The sequence below is a fragment of the Pongo pygmaeus genome, chromosome 7 (assembly GCF_028885625.2).
Source record: "Pongo pygmaeus isolate AG05252 chromosome 7, NHGRI_mPonPyg2-v2.0_pri, whole genome shotgun sequence".
NCBI lineage: Eukaryota > Metazoa > Chordata > Mammalia > Primates > Hominidae > Pongo > Pongo pygmaeus.
The window spans coordinates 25,516,985-25,538,223 of record NC_072380.2 but is presented as its reverse complement, the minus strand read 5'-3'; the positions used below and the strand labels follow the sequence as shown (position 1 = coordinate 25,538,223).

General features: G+C 41.2%; 2 protein-coding genes across 7 annotated transcripts in view; one reads left to right on the top strand and one right to left on the bottom strand.

Annotated features, from left to right (window-relative positions):
• The first annotated feature begins 150 nt into the window (after positions 1-150).
• GNRH1 (gonadotropin releasing hormone 1) lies at positions 151-7,424 on the top strand. 4 transcript variants are annotated; one of them, XM_063669378.1, is made up of 4 exons: positions 151-376; positions 3,355-3,496; positions 5,008-5,103; positions 7,222-7,424. In XM_063669378.1, the coding sequence occupies exons 1-4, from the start codon at positions 267-269 to the stop codon at positions 7,261-7,263; spliced, it is 390 nt and encodes a 129-aa protein (XP_063525448.1). In that variant the 5' UTR covers positions 151-266; the 3' UTR covers positions 7,264-7,424. The 4 variants fall into 4 exon arrangements, with proteins under 4 accessions (XP_063525448.1, XP_054354512.1, XP_063525449.1 ...); XM_054498537.2 differs by having other exon boundaries at positions 151-996; positions 1,684-3,496; XM_063669379.1 differs by having other exon boundaries at positions 249-376; positions 904-3,496.
• Positions 7,425-10,979: 3,555 nt separating this feature from the next.
• The window catches only part of DOCK5 (dedicator of cytokinesis 5), a 239,090-nt gene continuing 228,830 nt past the window's right edge, over positions 10,980-21,239 (bottom strand). For 2 of the 3 annotated variants that reach the window (XM_054498518.2, XM_063669374.1), the window contains exons 49-52: positions 18,486-18,657; positions 17,707-17,845; positions 16,452-16,555; positions 10,980-15,507 (exon numbers count right to left, since the gene is read on the bottom strand). In XM_054498518.2, coding sequence (XP_054354493.2) covers positions 15,403-15,507; positions 16,452-16,555; positions 17,707-17,845; positions 18,486-18,657 — 520 coding nt within the window. In that variant the 3' untranslated portion in view covers positions 10,980-15,402. The remainder of the gene's footprint in view (positions 15,508-16,451; positions 16,556-17,706; positions 17,846-18,485; positions 18,658-21,239) is intronic. The other variant, XM_063669373.1, reaches the window with a different exon arrangement.

Genomic DNA, 21,239 nt, shown 5'->3' with positions numbered 1-21,239 from the left:
ATGAATTCATAGACCATATTTGTGATGGTTAATACTGAATATCAATTTGATTGGATCGAAGCATGCAAAGTATTGATCCTGGGTGTGTCTGTAAAGGTGTCGCCAAAGGAGATTAACATTTGAGTCAGTGGGCTGGGGAAGGCAGACCCACCCTTAATCTGGGTGGGCACCATCTAATCAGCTGCCAGCAAATACAAAGCAGGCAGAAAAACGTGAAAAGTCTAGATGGGCCTAGCCTCCCAGCCTACATCCTTCTTCCGTGCTGGATGCTTCCTGCCCTCAAACATTGGACTCCAAGTTCTTCAGCTTTGGGACTCAGACTGGCTTTCCTTCCTCCTCAGCTTGCAGACAGCCTACTGTGGGACCTTGGGATCGTGTGAGTTAATAAACTCTCCTATGTGCGTGTGTGTGTGTGTATGTGTGTGTGTGTGTATGTATTCTGTCCCTCTAGAGAATGCTGAGTAATACAGTATTGCTCTGTTCATCTTAATAATTTCAAAGCATTTTTCAAAAATTTAATCCCAACTGTTAGAAATAACCTACAAGAAATCCAGTGAGGCCTACCTACCCAGAGATAAGTGATTCACCTGACAATATGCATCACAAGTCTTAACTCTCATTTCATTAGTCCTATCCAGAGACCACATTTTCTGCTTAAGCAATACTTAGATGCACATCTCTCAGCAAACACAAATCAATTGGACAATTTAAACTAGCACTATTCAACCATAATGAACTCTTGTTGAAAAACAGTCTGTCCCTACTTGTGTATTGTAGTGAGATGAGATTCCACTCTTCATGTCAGAATGGCACTTACATGAGTCAAAGTGTCTAAATGAAATAATTTAAATAGAACAAAGTCAAATACTTATGTTTTATTTTTAAATTCTCCTCTATTTGCAGTTATACTTTAAAGTGTACTCCCTTCTCTATCCTATCATGAGGACTGGACAGCCTCCACAGAGATGGCTGGACAAAGCAAGGGAATTTACTTAGGTAAGACACCATTTCTCTTTACTATGAAATCCCTGCAAATGTAGTTATTCCAGAGGAGACTGTGCAATGACTGATGGGTTTAGCATCCTACATGAGGGGAAATTGCCATTCCCAGCTGTAAAATGAACAAATATCCAGTTATTTTTTTTAGCCATCTTACAGCTTAGCTAATATAACAGGATTTACAGCCAATTATACATGAAAGTTTAATTCTGTGTCAGATAAAGCATATCTTTGATGCAGAAATAGAGGCAGCATTAGGCCTTACCTGGTTAAAAGGTTTTTGCTTTCTATTCATTCATTCGTTCATTCATTCATTCAAACCTATACTTACTGAATGCTGACTAAATGCTGGGGGTTTATTAAGAGAGATTTAAATAAGATGGGATCTTTGACTATTACAGGTTTCAGCCTAGGGGTAAATTAGGGGAAGACAACCATGTATTCAAATAAATGTAATTAAGAGTAATGGTTGTGTGTGTGTGTGTGTGTGTGTGTGTGTGTGTGTTTTACATGCTTGTCCTGGGTAAATAACACGTCCACGGTTGCACCTCTGGGGTGGAACATCTATAAAAGTTAGATAATGACACCCACTTCGCATGGCTATTGTAATGAGTGCTCTTATACATTTGCTATTTATTAAATAACTATAATTTCTCATCTTTCTGTTCCCACTGCCCTTAACAGTGATTTGCATATTTAACTCAATAAGCATCTACTGAAATGAGTTGATCTGTTGATGTAAGTCTGTTCAATATGGTCTTGCTCTCAGTATATGTTTCTTGCCTTTTTGATGCTTTAGAAGGCTTTCAAGGTAAGTCAAGCAGGGAACCTGGTGGGTAGATGAGGGAATTTTCAAACACACAACTGTCTGATTTAGGATCCTACATGAACTTGGTATATAGTGTCACTTATTTATAAATCAGATTTTTAAAACTGGAAGCAACTCTTGTGATCATCTAGTCCATCTAGTCTACAGCCTTCCTTTTACAAATGAAGAATCCAAGAGCCAGAAGCTCCCAGACATCCTGACTCAATGTCCTATATTTGTTGCATAGCCTCCTTTGTGGAAGTTATGTATGCATTTGACTTCACTTAATCTAAGACATCTATTTTCCTTGAACTCTTGATAGGTCTGCTGGTTTCCTCAAGGGAATCCAATCTAGCTGGATTTTAATCTCTTTGAATTGTGTCCTCAGCTATAAAAGTTTTAGCTGAGGTTTTAATGGCTGCACTTAAGTAAATCTAACAGATATACCAGGGGGTGTTCCAATTACATACACCATTAAAGGGCTTTATGTGAGGATTTTTAAAAATTACCATTAAAAAAAAATCATAGTCCATGTGCAGTATAATTTACCAGCAGGAAATATTTCAATGTCCTGGGAAAATTCCCTATAAAAAGGAAGATAGGAAAACAGAAAAGTCACAGTACTCAACCTACTTCAAGGGAAGCTTGGGATCTTTTTGGCTCTCTGCCTCTAAACAGGTAAAAGGCTTTGTATTATTTCTAGCACGAGTTTTTCTTTTTTAGATTGCATGCTATTGTATGTCTACAGGGCATTTGACAGCCCAAGGGCTAAATCCAGGTGTGATGGTATCTAATGATGTCCTGTCCTTCACTGTCCTTGCCATCACCAGCCACAGAGATCCAGGCTTTGGGGACTCCCACAGCTTATCGACCAGTGTTTGATTTAGTCTTTAGCCTCTTTCCCATCAAATGAAAATTAACTTGGAGACACATTTCATTAGAAAATTAGAGGCCCCCTTGGCTAGGAAGGCATCTGGTCTGGGACTAACTACTTTGAACAGTGTTGAGTCCTCTCTCCCACAGATGGTTCAGCCAGCAGTAATGCTAGGAACACTGAAGGATAAATAGAAAAATGTCATTAGTACCATGGGGTAGCCATTTAATGTCAAGCAATTTTATATTAGCCAGAGATTCCTAGTAGGAGCTACTTTTCTTAACAGATAGCTCAGTTCTCTTTATCTCAGGAATGAAAGAGTTGAAGACCAATCCACAACAGGGGAAATGTTAAGGCAAAGTGATGAACTTGATCAGGGATGAATTATGGGGTTTGGATAACCAAACGATAGAAATAAAAGTATAGACTATTTTAGTACTAAAAAGGTCCTGAACATGTGAGCTTAAGTACTCATTTTGTCCCCAGTGGCTAAGAAACTCAAGGCAAGCCAGCAGGCGTGTCTGAGTTTCAGTGTCTGTGTGTAAAAACTGACTCTGACTTCCATCTTCTGCAGGGTTAGTGATACAGATGCTAGCTTTTTCACTAAAGAGGTCTTTTAGTTTATACTCAACCTTGTCTGGATCTAATTTGATTGTGCATTCATGTGCCTTAGAATGGAGCCAATTCCAAAACTCCTAGCTGGCCTTATTCTGCTGACTTTGTGCGTGGAAGGCTGCTCCAGCCAGCACTGGTCCTATGGACTACGCCCTGGAGGAAAGAGAGATGCCGAAAATTTGATTGATTCTTTCCAAGAGGTAAGTTTCTCTCAGCTTCAAAATAAGACATACTGATTTGATTCAATTTAACTATATTAAACATTCAGGATAGCCCCAATGGCAATATTCCATGATGTTGTACCCTAGATACCCCAGGTGAGATAAGGCACTTACAAAGTAGAAGTCCCATTCCTACTTTTAGTTCAGACAGGGACTAAACACAAAGCTGGAAAAATTCCAAAAGAATATATCAATAGCAACAAGTGTGAGATAGCACGTCATACTCTGAGTGTATGGGATTGCTAAAGGAATTAGAAACAATGGGATAGGGTCAAGGTGTATCGGAAGATGATTCTTTGGGATTTGGAAAAAACGTTAGAACTTTGTATTTTTTTTCCTCATTTCATCTTTTAAAAATATGATATTAGATCAGTACATTTTTATAATTTATAAATGAGTATCCTTATCAAGGATGCATGCCCTATAATTTCTTTTTACTGATAGGAGCATTTAAGCAAAGTTGGAGACTGGTAGAATACAGGAATTAGCAAACTCAAGATGGTAAAATAATGTAGTAGAAAACATGCTGATTTCATATAGATTAGATTATAGGACTGGCACCAACACTAACGTGAGGTACTTGCTTTTTTGTTTTTTGGGGTTATTTTCTAAGACAGGGTCTCGCTGTGTTATCTAGGCTGGAATTTAGTGACACGATCACAGCTCACTGCAGCCTGGACCTGTTGGGCTCAAGTGATCCTCCCACCTCAGCCATCTGCATAGCTGGGACCACAGGCATGCACTATCACACCCAACTAATTTTTACAATTTTTTATAGAGATGGGGTTTCCCTATGTTGCCCAGGCTGGTCTCGAACTCCTGGGCTCAAGGGATCCTCCCACCTTGGCCTCCCAAAGTGCCGGGAGGATTTTTATTGATAAAATATGACCACACTCATCAGGGTCATGTAAGGAAAGAAGCCATCTATGTTAGCTGATTAACCTGAAAAATAACCTAGGGCTGAGAATGGGAAAAATTTTAAATCATTTCATTATCATTGGAAGGAATTATCTCTTTTCTGAGAAATAATAAAGGTAATTTAGTATTAAAGAAGACCCAGAATCTGAAGCCTTTTCTCTGCAGGTTATACATGAAGCAAATCTCATTGAACTATAACGTATTTAGTAAAACCTAGAAAATAAAAACCAACCCTTTTTACAACTATATACTCTTGGGGTTTTTTTGCTTTTTGTTTTTTTGGGTATACTGACTCTCATGAGGCTCAAAGCGCCTCCCTCTTTTCATCTTTAAGGGGAAAATATGATATCTTCTTACTGTCTCCATTATCTCCAGATCCCCATGCCATTCTGTAGAAGTGTCAGATGGCAGATCTGTGTCCTTAAAGTCCCTATGCTAATCCTGCAACTTTCCCAATCCCCCTCAGCCCCACATCCCCCTTGACCCCACTCTCCACAATTTTTTGGTGGAAATGGAAAACACCATTTCATTTCTTTACCTCCATCTGAAAGCATCACATTCTCTTTCTTCAGATAGTCAAAGAGGTTGGTCAACTGGCAGAAACCCAACGCTTCGAATGCACCACGCACCAGCCACGTTCTCCCCTCCGAGACCTGAAAGGAGCTCTGGTAAGTTAAAGTGATCATAACATGATCATAGCATAGAGCTCTAGAGGTGGATAAGCCTTTGGGGATCACTTAGGACAGCTACCTCCCAGCTACTGTGGGGCTTACATTCCTGACTCCTGTTACCTCCTGTGGTAGGACTGTGTTTCATGACAATCCCAGTTGGTGGTTAGACAGCACTAGGGGCTGAAACGTTTTTTTGTTTGTTTTTTCTGAAGTTGAATTGAAATCTCTCTGTAACTTTTATCTGTTAATCCTGGTTCTAGCTTTTGGGATAACCAGCAAAACAAATTTCTTCCCACTGCTGCATTTCGGTTCTTCAAGTAAAATCACCAAACCCCCTAGACTACTCCACAGCCCTCCACCTGATCCTGCAACTGTACTTTATCTTCCATGGTTTTCCAGAACCCTGGGGAATACAAACATGAGAAACACTGCTGTAGATGGGGATTTTTTTTCTCCTTTGGAATGAAAAATGCCAAACTACTAAATATATAATTTAGAGAGTGATGGATTTGATTTCCAGTTTCCTGATAGGACTATAACCACCTCCAAATTCCGCCCCCCAAAATGGAAATACACTAATCATATTAGGTTTTTGATGAAAAAGTATAAAGAGAATTGAATGTATAAATTGAATTTTTAAAAAAAATTATTTGTTGAGACAGGATCTTGCTCTGTTGCCCGGGCTAGAGTGCAGTGGTGCAATCAATGCTCACCACAGCCTCAACCTCCCAGGCTCAAGCAATTCTCGAGACTAGATTAGCCTCTCTAGTAGCCGGGACGATAAGCACTTGCCACCACACCCAGCTGATTTTATTTTCTAATTTTTTGTAGAGACAGGGTCTATGTTGCCCAGGCTGGTCTTGAACTCCCAGCCTCAAGATCCTCCCAAAGTGCTGGGATTAAAGGTGCAAGCCACTGTGCCTAACTTAAGTTGAATCTTGGATTAAATGTTGATATTCTCTGATCTCTGTTGTGCAGCAATCAGAAGGCATTACAGTTAATGATCAGTTATGCCTAGGAGCTGGGAAAGCCCAAATAAATAATATATAAAAATAAGCTGTAATTTTAATTGTCTACAGTGACTTCAACTTAATATACCCACAGAACAAAGAAAAAAGTGTGCAGACATCGTTATTTCCTTGTTCTTTTTTTTTTTTTTTGAGACGGAGTCGTGCTCTGTCGCCAGGCTGGAGTGCAGTGGTGCAATCCCGGCTCAATGCAACCTCCATCTCCCGGGTTCAAGCGATTCTTCTGACTCAGCCTCCCGAGTAGCTGAGATTACAGGCATGCGCCACCACACCCGGCTAATGTTTGTATTTTTAGTAGAGATGGGGTTTCACCATATTGGCCAGGATGATCTCTATCCCTTAACCTTGTGATCCGCCCACTCGGCCTCCCAAAGTGCTGGGATTACAGGCATGAGCCACCACGCCCGGCCTATTTCCTTTCTTTTTCTAATCTTGCTTACTGCATTACAAAAATGGCAAGCAGTGAAATTTGCCAAACATGACATTATGAAGAAACTGAAGCAAAGGCTGGTTTAATAGCAAAGTAATTGACCATACTTCTTTTTTCACTTCCTTCCTCACAACTCATCCTTAAACTATTAATGTAGATATTATGTATATTAAGTAGCTTAAAAAGACCCAATCGGCCAGGCACAGTGGCTTATGCCTATAATCCTAGCACTTTGCGAAGCCAAGGTAAGTGGATCCCTTGAGGCCAGGAGTTCAAGACCAGCCTGGCCAACATGGTGAAACCCCATCTCTACTAAAACTATAAAAATTAGCCAGATGTGGTAATGCATGCCTGCAATCCCAACTACTAGAGAGGCTGAGGCACAAGAATCATTTGAACCTGGAAGGTGGAGGTTGCCATGAGCTGAAATCACATTACTGCACTCCAGCCTGGGTGACAGAGTGAGGTTCTGTCTCAAAAAAAAAAAACCAAAAAAACAACAAACCCAATTTATCATGTCTCCCTAGCACTAACTAGAGTACAAAATCAAACAGACTAATTCCTTCCAGACTGATATTTTAGAAATTAAAATGTCAAAAATGTAATGAAGTTCAGTTGGTAAAGTCAGTCTTGATGTATTTGTTATATATTTTTCAGGAAAGTCTGATTGAAGAGGAAACTGGGCAGAAGAAGATTTAAATCCACTGGGCCAGAAGGAGTGACCATTACTAACATGACTTAAGTATAATTCTGACATTGAAAATTTATAACCCATTAAATACCTGTAAATGGTGTGAATTTCAGAAATCCTTACACCAAGTTGCACATATTCCATAATAAAGTGCTGTGTTGTGAATGAAGTGGCATACCTGTTAAATCTTTCTCCAACTCAGAACTCCGGGGGAAGGGGCACTATAAACCCACCAAAGGTAGCCCTCCATGTGTGTATACAGGTGGCAGATGGGAAGGCAGATGAGATAAAGTGTCTGTTGTTGACAAAAGGGATCTCAGGCTCTCCAGCACCCATAGCCTGCATCTACCCACAAGCAGAACAGCCACATACTGGTCCAGCCAGAAAAAGCTGATTCAGCTCCAGTTTCTATGGGATTATAACTTTATCTTCGACCGTACTCTTCAGAAGTTGAGGTGGGGCCATGGCCAAGACTTTCTCCCACTTGGAAAGAAGTTCCCTCCCTTGATTGTCTCCAAACCCTTTGAAAGTTTACTGGAACCCAAGTGAGGCCCGGGTAAGGAGAGGGGGCCTCCAAGGACTCCTAGTCCAGTGCTCCTTCTGGTCCCACGCAATCTATCCAAGTGGTGCACACTGAGGGTTGGGACTGAGACCTAAAAAATAATAGAGTGTTCATCTGCTTGATCTGTTTGGTTTGCATTTAAGAAACACAATGGAGTACAGACAGACTGTTGGAGACGGAACTCTATTGTTCCTATGTCCCCTGGTCAGATAGCATTGCCACCATTCTTTCTCCAAAAAGACCAGGGGCAGGCTTTGTGCTACATATGTGCACAGATATTTTTACTAACCATCATAAGAACCTTGGATTGTAGTTAGTATTGCCATTGCTTTAAAATGAGGAAACGGGCTCAGAGAGTTTAAGAGACCCAGCCATGTTTGGTTCCATGTTCACTATTCTAGTATTGCCCTATGATGAGCAGCCAACAGAACTGGACTTTGGAGGCTGTGTTATTTTGTCCATTGGAGCTGAAACAGGAAACTAGGGTTCATAGGTCAATGTAGATTTAGCAATGACTAATCCTCCATAAGGCCCCAGACACTATGACATTGATGTTCTCATTTAGCCACATAACTTCCAAGTGGCTATGAGACCATTGGAAAAAAAACAAATTTCATATAACTTGCCCAATGTCTCAGTAACAAACTGACCTGTCAAAGATCTAAGCCCTTTTTCCTCTTTTAATCAAATGAACTCGCCTCCCTACCCCCTACCCTGCTCCCTCAAAAAAGGAAAGACTTATGCTAAGAAATTTGAACAGGGGTGAGAAACATCCCGTGGGGAAAACCGCCTCTTTTTAATACAAATATTTGCTACTGCACAGTGACAGATTTCCCAAATACCTCCATTGGAAGAGTCTCTAAAGTGGAATCAAATAATTTCTTCACTCCGTCTTTAATAAAATTAGGCAATGATGTGATCCACAATCTGCTTTATGAAACAAAAGCAAAACTGCATTATTTCATTAATCAATACACGTGAGCAAGATGAGAGGCTTCCATTAGCCAATTATCCAGTGACTATTTTTTTTAATGAGAACAGTATACAATCTTCACATTACTTAACACATTAACAAAAAGCAACACTCCCACTTAACTTACACATCCTGCGTGAAGCATCAGATTTCCTTAGCCAAAGTTTGTCTTTGGGACAATTTCTTGAGGGCCAGCTGCAGGCCTCCCTTGAATGGGATAAAAAGATGCTCATCCAACTGCCTGATGCTGATGTTAGAGGCTTTCAGGAGGTACCCTTGATGCTCAAATGGCCCAAATAACTAACGGGAAGGAGAGTGAAAATGGCCACTTTGGAGCTGAGCATGGTGGCTCACACCAGTAGTTGCAGCTACTTAGGAGGCTGAGGCATAAGGATCGCTTGAGCCCATTTTGAGGCTGCAGTGAGCCATGATTGCAACACTGACTTTAGCCTGGACAACAGAGTAAGACCCCATTTTGAAAATGAAAATGGCTTCCTTATAAAAATCATAAACACTTCACTGAATCTGAAGACTCTAACTCATCAATGTAGCTTTAAGAAAAAAAAAATCCTAAGCCTTTCATAATAAAGGGTAGGGAAACATATCAAATGATACATTTAATGAGATGAGTTCTCAAATATATATGGCTTTAAATGATCAAGTAGTAAAAAGAATGCTTCAAAAATAGGTCATTTTAGCAAAACTTTTAGAAGTTGCAGTAGCTTACAGATGACTGGAAAAAAGCCAAGAATCACTCACTGCATAAGATAATAGCACTTGGATCTTGACAGAGGAAGACACTTCATAGTATTTCTCTATGGGGATCCTAGAGCCAAAAGATTACCCAAATCTGTCAATTTAGTATTTACGGCCCAAACGCTGTCGTGTTTTCAAGACGTGTGATTCTTATAAATCATATGAACACAGTGAAGCATTATTGCTTCTAAAAAGCAAAGTACTGGAACACTTTTTTTTTTTTTTTTTTTTTTTTGAGATAGGGTTTCTCTTTGTCATCCAGGCTGGAGTACAGTGGCATAATTATAGCTCACTGCAGCCTTGACCTCCTGGGCTCAAGTGATTCTCCGACCTCAGCCTCCCAAGTAGCTGGGACTACAGGCATGCACCACCATGCCTAGCTAATTTTTTTTTAATTTTTTGTAGAGATGGGGCCTCTGTCGCTCCTGCTGGAGTGCAGTAAGATGATCATGGGTCACTGCAGGCTTGACTTCCGGGACTCAAACGATCCTCCTACCTCAGCTTCCCAAGTAGCTGGGACTATGGACACGCATCACTGTGCTTGGCTAATTTCTTTAAATTTTTTGTGGAAACAGAGTCTTACTCTGTCACTCAGGCTGGAGTGCAGTGGCATGATCAGGGCTTACTGTTGCCTCTACCTCCTGGGCTTAGGCAGTCCTCCTGCCTTGGCCTCCCAAAGTGCTGAGATTATAGGCTTGAGCCACAGCTCCTGGACAGAACACTTTCTTGGGGGAAAAAAAAAATCGTAAGCATAAGCTCAGGACTAAACAGTGGTGCTAATACAAGTGTGACTGCCCCTTCCCTCTCTCCAACTTGACCCACCACCAGCAGGGATTTTATGAAACACATCTTAAATACCAATTTTCTAAAGTCTCATTTCCTTTATGTGGTGGTTTTCCAGACTTGGTCTAGCATTGGAATAACATGGGAGGGACTTTAAAGAAATATGGATGCCTGGGATCTTACTCCCCACCCTCAGAAATTCTGATGTAATTGGTCTGGGAATGTCCTCTCCCCAGGTGATACAAACATTCAGCCATTTTAGAACCAGTTCCTATCTTTTTCATGTAAGTTATTAGATATCCCCTTTAACCTTTTTATTTCTCTCTTTACCTGTCTAAATATCTATGGGGAATGGGTAAAGAAACAGAACCTATGTACATTAAATGAATTTCTATCAGAAAATTGTCAGCCTAGATAGAAAAAAAAAGATAGGAGGGTGAAAAGAACCAAGTGGTTTGTAATTTTTCTTATTTCTGGGCAAAGATGACTCCAGGACCCCAAAGTGCAGGTTTAACCTAACAGACCTGTAAGGAAACAAGCAAGAAAAATGCTAGGTGTGATGTGTCATGAAGGAGGCATGGATAAGGAAAAACTGCAAAGTTCAGGAATGATTTCATCAACATAAGGGCAATAACAAACTAAACACGCAATAAACTTTAAAATACATTTCCATTTTTAATTAAAAAATAAATAACAGCAAATCCGAACAAAATTTTCCTACTTCAATGCACATCTTCCTAACTGTCCATGTTTGAAACCCAGATAGCAACAAAATCATGGCAAAGGCATTTTTGACCAAGTTTAGATAAACAACTCAAAAAATATGGCTAATAGTAGATGAGTTTGGACATCTGATACTGCAGACCAGCCTTGGCTAGATCCTAGGCGTCAGAGTGAAATCATGAATTTCCTTGTGTAGATTAGAATTGATGGTCCAACTCTCAACCCACCAAAGAGAAACTTACCTTTTCCAATTTAATTGTAAAAGCCAGACATACCACTGAATGAAGGTATCTAAGGCAGTGATATTTATCAACTTCCCAAATGATACAGAGAAGGAAAGCATAATTATTAAAATGAACCTAAAGTCTAGATACAGTGGGCCTGGCTGGTGAAGCCTTAGACTACTATGGAAATGACATTGTTTATAAGATGTTGCACAAATTATGGTAATCTGTGTCAATATTTCAATGTGTGCTGGATTATTACTGACATATTCATAATTTTAATGTCCACAAATCTTTTTATCTTAATAGCCAGGGTATGGCAGGGTCAAAGCACCACTTGGGATGATAAATGGGACAAGTATAGTCCATGGACCTCAAAGCCTTTGTACAGAAAACTAGTTTCCTTCAGATCCTCCCCCTCTTTTTGTTTACCTAGAATAAAAGCAGCTAGGGCTGAAGGAATTCTAAACCTCAGGTAGCTTCAAAATTAAAAAAAAAAAAAGAAAAAAAGACAGGCCCACGGACTGACTACAAATTGACTTGTTAAAAGGTGCACAGTCTTTATAGCCTTGTTGTGTGTTGATGGTGGGGTTTTTCTCCCCTTTTCATTATACCTGAGAAGTATGAGAAAGGAAGCCACAAATTTGAAGGGCCTTCTAAATACCTTTCACAAAATGGCGCATGGGCACGTGGGAACTTTCTGGGGTGCTGAACACAGTGTATGTCTATATCTTAGAGGCAGGGATGTGGGCAGATAGCTATGTGAAAATTACCCATCTGCATGGCTAAGGTTTGTGCACTAAACTGTACGTGAGTTCCATCTAGATTTTAAAATAAGAAATTAGCCAGTGACCTAGGGGCAACTAGAGGAGAAGGACTCTTTCAGCTTGGAAAGAGTAAACAAAGGTAGGTTGTTGTCTCAAAGCCTGCTTTACATCTTGTTTTACATTATGAATTTGCAGTGTGGCTGCAGTTTTTAATGGATTTCCCTGGCAGGAGAAAATGACTGCAATTCTGGAATCAGAGGGTTAAGGTGGAGGAGGAGGAAGCAACTCATGGCCCAGCAGTCTTCTTTAGGGTTTCATTTTCATCTGGTACCACTCCCTTTCCAATCCTACAGCACACCAGAGTGAACTGTCTTTGTATACTGGGGCTGTTTCCATTGAACACACTCAACCGCTACACCCCAAGGAGCTAGTACCATGACTGGCATTCCATAAAAACTTGATATATGTTGAATAAAACAATTCTTTAAAAAAAATCTTAAACCAAGACAAGTCACTAGAACAGAGAAAGAGAGGAAATAAAGATTTAAAAACACCTCCAACCATATACCAGTATTCACAAAAGTTGTGACAATTTTAGGGATAATTTCAATGTCTTTCAATACTCCAGAGAGTTCTTGGCAAGAAAAATAAAGACCAATTCTTTCTCTTTTTTCCTCCTTGCTCCTTATCTCTTTATATTTAATGGAATCATGAGGTGTTTCTTTGCAGTCATCCTCTGACTTCAGGACACATTATTTATGAATTCTGTCAAATGTGACTCTTCCTACCCAACAGCTTCCCTAAAAAATGAACCTTCCATCGTCCACTGTAATCTCTTAGCCACAATACTACCTGGAATCCCTTTTGTTCAGGCAGGACAGAGCTATTATTTCCATTAAGGTGGAAAGGGAATCATATGGAATATATTCTATTAAAAAGAGAAGGTATCCAGAGAGTGATGTATCCTATCTTCCCAGCCTCTGCTCAAAGACCAGGCTGTGGGACTCATTTCTACTGCTCTGGAAGGATAGCCTTGAGGTTTGGTTTTTTTGGTGACCCAGTTTTATATCTTTCTATTTTAATGGCAGCCCGGCAAGTAGAGTGTGGCACACAAATCCCCTCTAGCCGGTCTGCTGGGTGACTTCTCAGAAGTCGTGCCAGGCTCTAGGTAAGCCCCTACATATCCTTTCTGTTGCCTCCTCCTTTCTCTACAGCTTGAGTTCTTTCCATTTAAAATCCTCTTGAGTTCTTATTAAGTTTGTCTCTAGTCATAAATAATCATGTAAAAGACCTCAAAGGAAACCACCATTTGGAGAAGGGCTATATATGCAGAACTAACTTGCACTCACATTCCAAACTACCTTGGAAGAAAAAAAAAGTATCAGTAATGCTCTTAGAGAGTTCCAGTTCCTACTCAGGCCTAGCAGAGAAAAGCAAGGACCATCAGGTGAGTACCTCTTCTTTCCCATATTTTATCTCATTGAAACCTCACAACCCATGCAGGAGGCATTATCCCCATTCTGGAAGGTGAGAAAATGAAAACTCAGATAATTTCAAATAATTTGTGTGAGTTTGCAAAGTTAACAGATGTCATAACTGGGATTTGAAACCAAATGGGTTTAATTCCACCAAATGGGTTTAATTCCAAAGCCCATGATTTTTCCATGCTAGCACACTGCAGGTTTTCCTGGGTGGGGGGTAAAGGATCACCTTTTCCACACCCCTTCCAGAATCTGCATACTCATTTCTTAAGTAACGCCCTGGACACATCTGAGAGCTTTTTGCTTCCTTGACCCTCATGATGAACTGGTGTAGTTCTCTCCTGAAAGGATGGCGGTGAAACAGGAAACACAGAGAATCAGGCAGGCAAATAGCAGCTCTGGCAGCAGAAATGGAAATCTCTTTCTCTGTTCTCTTCACCTCCTTAGTGGAAAGGACTCTGGGCAAGGTTGTGGGAGAGACCGCCAGCAAGTTTCCCCCAGTGCTGACCTTTGCCTTCACAGTCAAAAAGCTTTCTGCTTTGCCACAAATATCTAAGTAGCATAGAAATATCTGGGACATTTCAAATATTGTTTCAACCAGGGGTAAATATTAAAGAGTTTGTCAGAGTTGTCTTCTAGAAGTTACCTAGGTATAGCCTAATTTAGCAAGCTGGGTTATTAGTAATAATCTGTAGTACAATTTTCTGTGTATAGCCTCAATTTCCTTATTTACTAAATAAGGGGGCTGGTTGGTTGATCTTTGAGGTTTCAAGCTCCAAACATCTAAAACTTCATGTGGCTATTTATGTATGTAATATTTGGTCACCTAAATCACTCCATCTTTTTCTTCTGAAAGGAGTACTATTAGTACCATTAGCAAGCAATCAAATTAATTCCACAATCAAGAGGAATAAATAATCAAAGAGAAATATTGCACTGTATTCTCCAGGATAAAATCAGGTAGCAGATGCGGCTGCTGAGTCACCCAAATGGGTTCTAGAAAAGAAGCTGCTGAATCCAGACTGGTAAGTCCCTTGTAGCCAGTGATTTGCGCTCAGAGGAGGTAATAGGACAAAAAAAAAAAAAAAAAGAAAGAAAAAGCCGTATGTGCAAAAGGAAGAGCTTCAAAGAAGTCCGTAGGGAAGGAGTGACTGCAGTGCAGTGAAGGCCATTAGTCAGGAGTGTGGTGGGAGAGGGAGACAGCAGCTTTCCTTTGCCACAAGAAAGACGGGAGTTGGGTGGACTCAAGAACTCAGGGCTGACGTTTGAGTCCATGCTCTTTCAATGATAGCCACACATACCTGAAAGCAGCCAATCTCCATTAAAAATGTGTGTTCTTTTCCTCAAAGGAGATACAACAGACATCAGAAAGATATGATTATTTCAGCTACCAAAGTGTATTTGATATCCATCTCTTCCAAGGTGCAATATGGGATGGGATCAGTGTGTCCACGTGAGAAAAGTACCTAAGTCTCAAGCACAGCTTTTCATAAGCAAAGCAAAAAATCCTTCCAAGGAGTAGATTACAGGGGTTGCTCCACCATCAATGTGGAAGAACTTGTCCAGGCTTGTGCAGACTACCACGTCTCTGCCGTACAGGCTGACATTTAACAATGATGAATGCAATCTCTTGGAAAAATTCAGAGGCTGTGACTGATTCTGGAATTCCATATGGACTGGAAAGGAGGTGGCATGGCCTCAAACTTCTATCAAAGAGAAGCTTTTGGAAGAACATGACCGGTTTTGGGCTGGTAAACATCATCCCAGATCCGGAAATGCAGTCAGCAGGGAGCCCCATGGAATGAGGACACTGGCTGGAGGCCAGTTCTCAGGCAGCAGCTGTCTAAGGCACTCGGTGTTGCAGGGAGGGCAAGATCCTTACTGGGATCCAGGCTCGGAAGTAGGGATGCCAGACTTCCGAGCCTTTGGAGGTGGAGGGGGTGGTGCTTTGGCTTCTCTTCGGACAGGCAGTGGGGGAGCGAGCTGCAGAAGCAGAAACTCAAAATTAGAAGCAGGTCTTAGCTTTCTTCCCAATTCTGCCTTCTCCTCCTATTTCTCATATTCTGCTTTAGCTTCTAATTGATCTGAGTTTATCTACACAGGCTTTGCAAAGTGAAATGGAAAACTACACTGACTTGTCCTCCTTGTTTCCCATGAGCTAATCAGACAAACACGCGCACACAAACACACACACACATTTTCTCTCTCTCTCTCTCACTGCCATATCCCCAACACTTGGGTTCCTGGCGTATAGATAGGAGGCACTTAAAAGTCATTTGTTGAATGACTGAAGGAAACCCATCTGAGGTCATTCCAGAACGACTGTCCTTTATTCAGAAGTAAACTCTTCAAATGTGAAATAGAGGACTGGGGGCAGGCAGTGGCTCACACCTGTAATCTCAGCACTTTGGAAGGCTGAGGTGGGGGGATCACTTGAGGCCAGGAGTTTGAGATCAGCCTGGGCAATATGGAGAGACCCCATTTCAACAAAAGATTAAAAAAATAACCAGGCATGGTGGCACATGCCTGTAGTCCCAGCTAATTGAGAGGCCAAGGTGGGAGAATCACTTGAGCCCAGGAGTTCGAGGCTGCAGTGAGCTATGATCGCACTATTGCACTCCAGCCTGGGTGACAGAGCCAGACCCTGCCCCCGCCCCCCTAAAAAGGTGAACTAGAACTCATGGCTTATTTCACGGGTACCCAGGATGAGGTACAGAGAACACCTGCTCTACCTTCATCATCTGCTTGAATGTCTGTCCTTCCCATTGAAAACTTCTCTATCGCCTGTGGTTTCAGGAATGAGCCAAGAATCGACTGCAGTGAGAGGTCTATGAGCAAACCTGCCCGCTAAAGAGCCTGGAAAACCTGATGCTGCCTTCCCATGAGTGGCGCTCCCTGGCCACAGTTGCCAGCTGTGATTTCCCTACCTCAGTGGAGTTCCTCTGGCTGCCCTCATAGGGCTTGCTTTTGGGGGGAGGTGGAGGTGGGACAGGAGTGGCCGTGATTCCATCTGTCTGCAACGATGGGGAGCCTAGAAATGACACAAAGTGCAGGTGGGCAGAGAGGCACTGAGCAAGGAAGCTCATGGAAATGTTGCTGGCACTATAACACCTAAGCCAACCTGGTCAACCAACTGATGAAAGCCACATTCTATGGTTTCTGTGGATAGAATGAAGAAGACTTCTCACCCCACATCACACAGGTGACGCCCTCGCCAGAAGTTTCAACAGCTCCACAAGGTGTTCTGAAGCAAAAACTTTTATTTTTTATTTTTTATTTTTTTGAGACAGAGTCTGTTGCCCAGGCTAGAGTGCAGTGCCGCGATCTCGGCTCACTGCAAGCTCTGCCTCCCGGGTTCACGCCATTCTCCTGCTTCAGCCTCCCGAGTAGCTGGGACTACAGGCGCCTGCCATCACGCCCGGCTAATTTTTTGTATTTTTAGTAGAGATGGAGTTTCACTGTAGCCAGGATAATCTCGATCTCCTGACCTCGTGATCCGCCCGCCTCGGCCTCCCAAAGTGCTGGGATTACAGGCGTGAGCTACCGCACCCGGCCAAAACTTTTTTTGTTCAGGGTTTTACTATTAAGCTGAAGATGAGAACATTTTCTGGAATGTATGGTATTATTCTGTTCTCTGATATAGCCCAAGTGCTTAGGAAAGTATCCACTTCCTCCAGGAAACTGTAACTCATTATCTCTAACTCTTGGTTGACAATTGTGTCCCACCTGGCTCTGATAGATTTATCCCTCTACCATGCCTCTGGACTATGGGTACTTTGCAATTCTTTTCAAGTGTTGTACACTGCTGGTTCCCCAAGCCAGACTATAAGCAGTAGATGGAATGGGTCTATTTCTTGTCCCTGTTCAGGTCTACCTAACCAATGGCTAGCTTGTAAGTTACTTGTTATCTGTCTAGTCCTAGTGCAGATCTGCCTCATTTATACCTTCACAATTATAAAACTGACATTAATGCCCTTTGGATCACTATCCAGAAAAGTTTAATGAGTCCTAGTGGCCTCCTTGCCAAACTCCAGTCTAACTGTATAATACACGAACACGGAACTGAACCAGTTTTACAATGGTCTTACATACATTGTGGCTGGTTTAGTTACAAACTGCCCAGATGCATAAACATATTCCATTCCCTAGTAAAAAGACTATAAGGAATACAGGAAAACTTACTTAGGGTCCTGGTGGCTTTGGGAGTGAGTGGAGGTGGGCTCAAGGGTGTTGACTGAGGAGGTGAAGAACCGTGAAATGGTGATAGCCGATTATCCATCAACTGGAGACTCTTTGGCCTTTGTGCTTTTCTGGTTGGGCTCTAGGACCACAGAGAAAAAGCAAAACATTTTCATGGTGAGGAAGGCTGAGCTCAACAATGCTCTCAACAGCCTTGTCTTCTGAGAAGACACTTGGAAAAGGACTTAACTGAAGGAGCGATTTTTAAGCATTGTCATTTGATGGGCACCACCGAACAGGCACTGACTAGAACCACTGAACCACAGATTATTTTCTGAATGGCCACAGACTTGATTCTGATCACAGTTGGGCTGTGTCATTTATGTTGGAAATAAGCCACCCTGATTCTCAGGAAAAGGTGGTCTTGCCACATTTAACAACTTGATATGGAAGGAAAAGTACTTTTTAAAAAAATTAAAGAAGAGAAATGACAATGTTTGGATTGACTCAGGGGACAGAGTGGCAAGAACCACAGCTCTAAGCATCAACCCACATGTTTACATTGTGGGTACAAGATCTTCACCAATGTTGATTTATAGACTCGAACTTCTCAGTATGTGCTTTCCTTACCACAATCTGCGATCTGACACTAACCCAGGCTGCTGAGTCCTGAGACAAGCCACAGCCCAGCTTCAATCTGGGAGGGGATGGTGATGTGCCTGGGTACAGGGGAGGTGGGGACAAGCCTCCAGAGATTTCTTTTTTTCTTTTTTGTTTTTTACCATCAAATCAGGTTCTGGTGCTTTCTCTGCAATGACCTGGGACTTGCTCAGACTCCAGTCTTTTCTCTTAAACTTGCTGATCCGGTTCTCGCTGTTCTCCTCTCTTAGGGACAGATCTTCAACTCTGGCACCCGATGAGGCCCTGCGCTCCAACAGTGGCTCCAGGACTGAGCTATTGGCCAGGAACAAGGACAAACATCACAAACACTGATCACCTTGCAATCAAAATTCACTATGAAAGTACCAGCAGTTATGACTCTTTAGGCTACTTCTTTTTTTTTTTTGAGACAGGGTCTTTCTCCCATCATTCAGACTGGAGTGCAGAGGTGCGATCACAGCTCACTATAACCTTGACTTCTGAGTAGCTGGGACTACAGGTGTGTACCACCATGCCCGGCTAAACTTTGTATTGTTTTAGTAGGGATGGGGTTTCACCATGTTGCCCAGGCTGGTCTCAAACTCCTGGGCTCAAGTGATCCTCCTATCTCGGCCCTCCCAAAGTGCTAAGGCTAGAGGCGTGAGCCACTGTGCCCGGCCTCCTCAACCTACTCTCGACCTATGACTTCACTCTCAGATTCTAAATTTAAATTTTCAATTACAACTGAACAAACATCTCAAGGTGTTAATGTACAGAAAGAAGACCGTCAGATGACTGGACGAAAATATTAGTGAGTATCTTATCCCAGGAAGAGAAGGTCTTAATTTAATGTATAGGCAAAGACAGAATCTTTAAAGTAAGAGATTCAATAGGCAGTTTTATGTAGTGGGTAAGAGCACAACTCTGGAGCCAGATAGCCTGTGTTCAAATCCTACCCACAAACTACATACTACTAGAATGCAGTAATCTAGATTACTACATACTACTAGAATGTAATCTAGATTCTAGAAGTAATCTAGAATCTAGATGACTACATTCTAGAAATAATCCCAGCACTTCTAAGAATGCATCCTAATAAGAAAGCTACATGTCCAAATATGTTTGCTACAGTTTTTAATAAAAATATATTTTATAGTGATACAAGTTACATATTTTTGTCTTAAAATCTATAATGAAATTTTATGGTTAATTGTTTAGAAAGAAGGATACAGCTTAAATATTCTATAGTAGGAGAATAATTAATCATGGCATATTTGTAAGATGCAATGTCAATTGCCATCAAAAATGATGGTAAAAGCTGATAATAATAAAGATTACACGGCCAGGCACAGTGGCTCACGCCTGTAATCCCAGCACTTTGAGAGGCTGAGGTGGGCGGATCATGAGGTCAGGAGTTAGAGATCAGCCTGGCCAATACGGTGAAACCCCGTCTCTACTAAGAATATAAAAATTCACCAGGCGTGGTGGTGGGCACCTGTAGTCCCAGCTACTCAAGAGGCTGAGGCAGGAGAATTGCTTGAACCCAGGAGGCAGAGGTTGCAGCGAGCCGAGATCGCACCACTGCACTCCAGCCTGGGCGACACAGTGAGACTCTGTCTCAAAAAACAATACATAAATAAAAATTACACAGCAACATGACAAATGCTTCTAATAAAAAGATAAGAAGGAACAGCAAAGTACCAAACTATATGCTATAATTGGAGCTATGTAAATATACCTATATCAATGGAAAAGTGCATAATTTAAGAAACACTATATATTTGATTTCCAGGTAGGGTGGCATTCAGGTAGGTTATTTTTATGATGCAATTATTGTATTATGGAATTAAACATTTGTGAAAAAATGGTAAGTCAACTGATAACTTATATTCAAGACTATTTTAAATACTTAATGATGCATAAATGTTCATCACCTATATTAAATTAAGCAGTAGGTCACAAGATGATAGATGCAATGCTTTTTTTCCACTTGTATAAAAAATAAACAGGGCCAGGTGCGGTGGCTCACGCCTGTAATCCCAGCACTTTGGGAAGCCGAGGCGGGCGGATCACGAGGTCAGGAGATCGACACCATCCTGGCTAACATGGTGAAACCCCATCTCTACTAAAAATACAAAAAATTAGTCGGGCATGGTGGCGGGCACCTGTAGTCCCAGCTACTCAGGAGGCTGAGGAAGGAGAATGGCGTGAACCCGGGAGGTGGAGCTTGCAGTGAGCTGAGATCGCGCCACTGCACTCCAGCCTGGGTGACAGAGCCAGACTCCATCTCAAAAAAATAAAAATAAAAAATAAAAAATAAACATACCTTTTTGGTATTATATACCTGAGCTTTAACAGTGGTTATCTTTGAGTGATGAAATAATAAAGCATTGCTTTCTTTTAAAAGTTTCCAGTACTTCAGCAATATGTTATTTAAAAATAGTAATCTTAGGCAGAAAGAACATAACTATAACTCCTTTCAAATATTTTAAATTTGAACATATGGAAAGGCATTTTATGTTTTTTGGCAAGGAAGCCTCAGCATCAAAAAGCCATCAGTCTTCCTAAAGTTAGTGTATACATTTAACATGATCCTAATAAAAATAGCAATAGGATTCTAGACAAGTTAATCCAACAGTGAGCAATGAGCGACACTGGCCAGATTAAATTCTGAAAAGGAATATTAGAAAATAAAAAATGTTTTATACCTATAATAATTAAGATTGAATAGTACTGATACATGAATAGACAGGTAAATCCAAGAAACAGAAAAAAAAAAGTCCACAGACTAAAGAGTACGTGGAAATTTGATTTTTTATAAGATTGACATTTCAAAAAAACAAAAAGATGACTTGTTCACTAAATGTTATAAGAAGAATTGAGTAGCCATTTGGAAA

Excerpts from the sequence above, each read along its gene's own strand:
- GNRH1 (XM_063669378.1), top strand. The coding sequence starts at position 267 with ATGCTTCCTGCCCTCAAACATTGGACTCCAAGTTCTTCAGCTTTGGGA. Across the intron at positions 377-3,354 it reads CTGTGGGACCTTGGGATCGT|AATGGAGCCAATTCCAAAAC; the intron begins GTGAGTTAATAA and ends CATGTGCCTTAG. Across the intron at positions 5,104-7,221 it reads GAGACCTGAAAGGAGCTCTG|GAAAGTCTGATTGAAGAGGA; the intron begins GTAAGTTAAAGT and ends TATATTTTTCAG.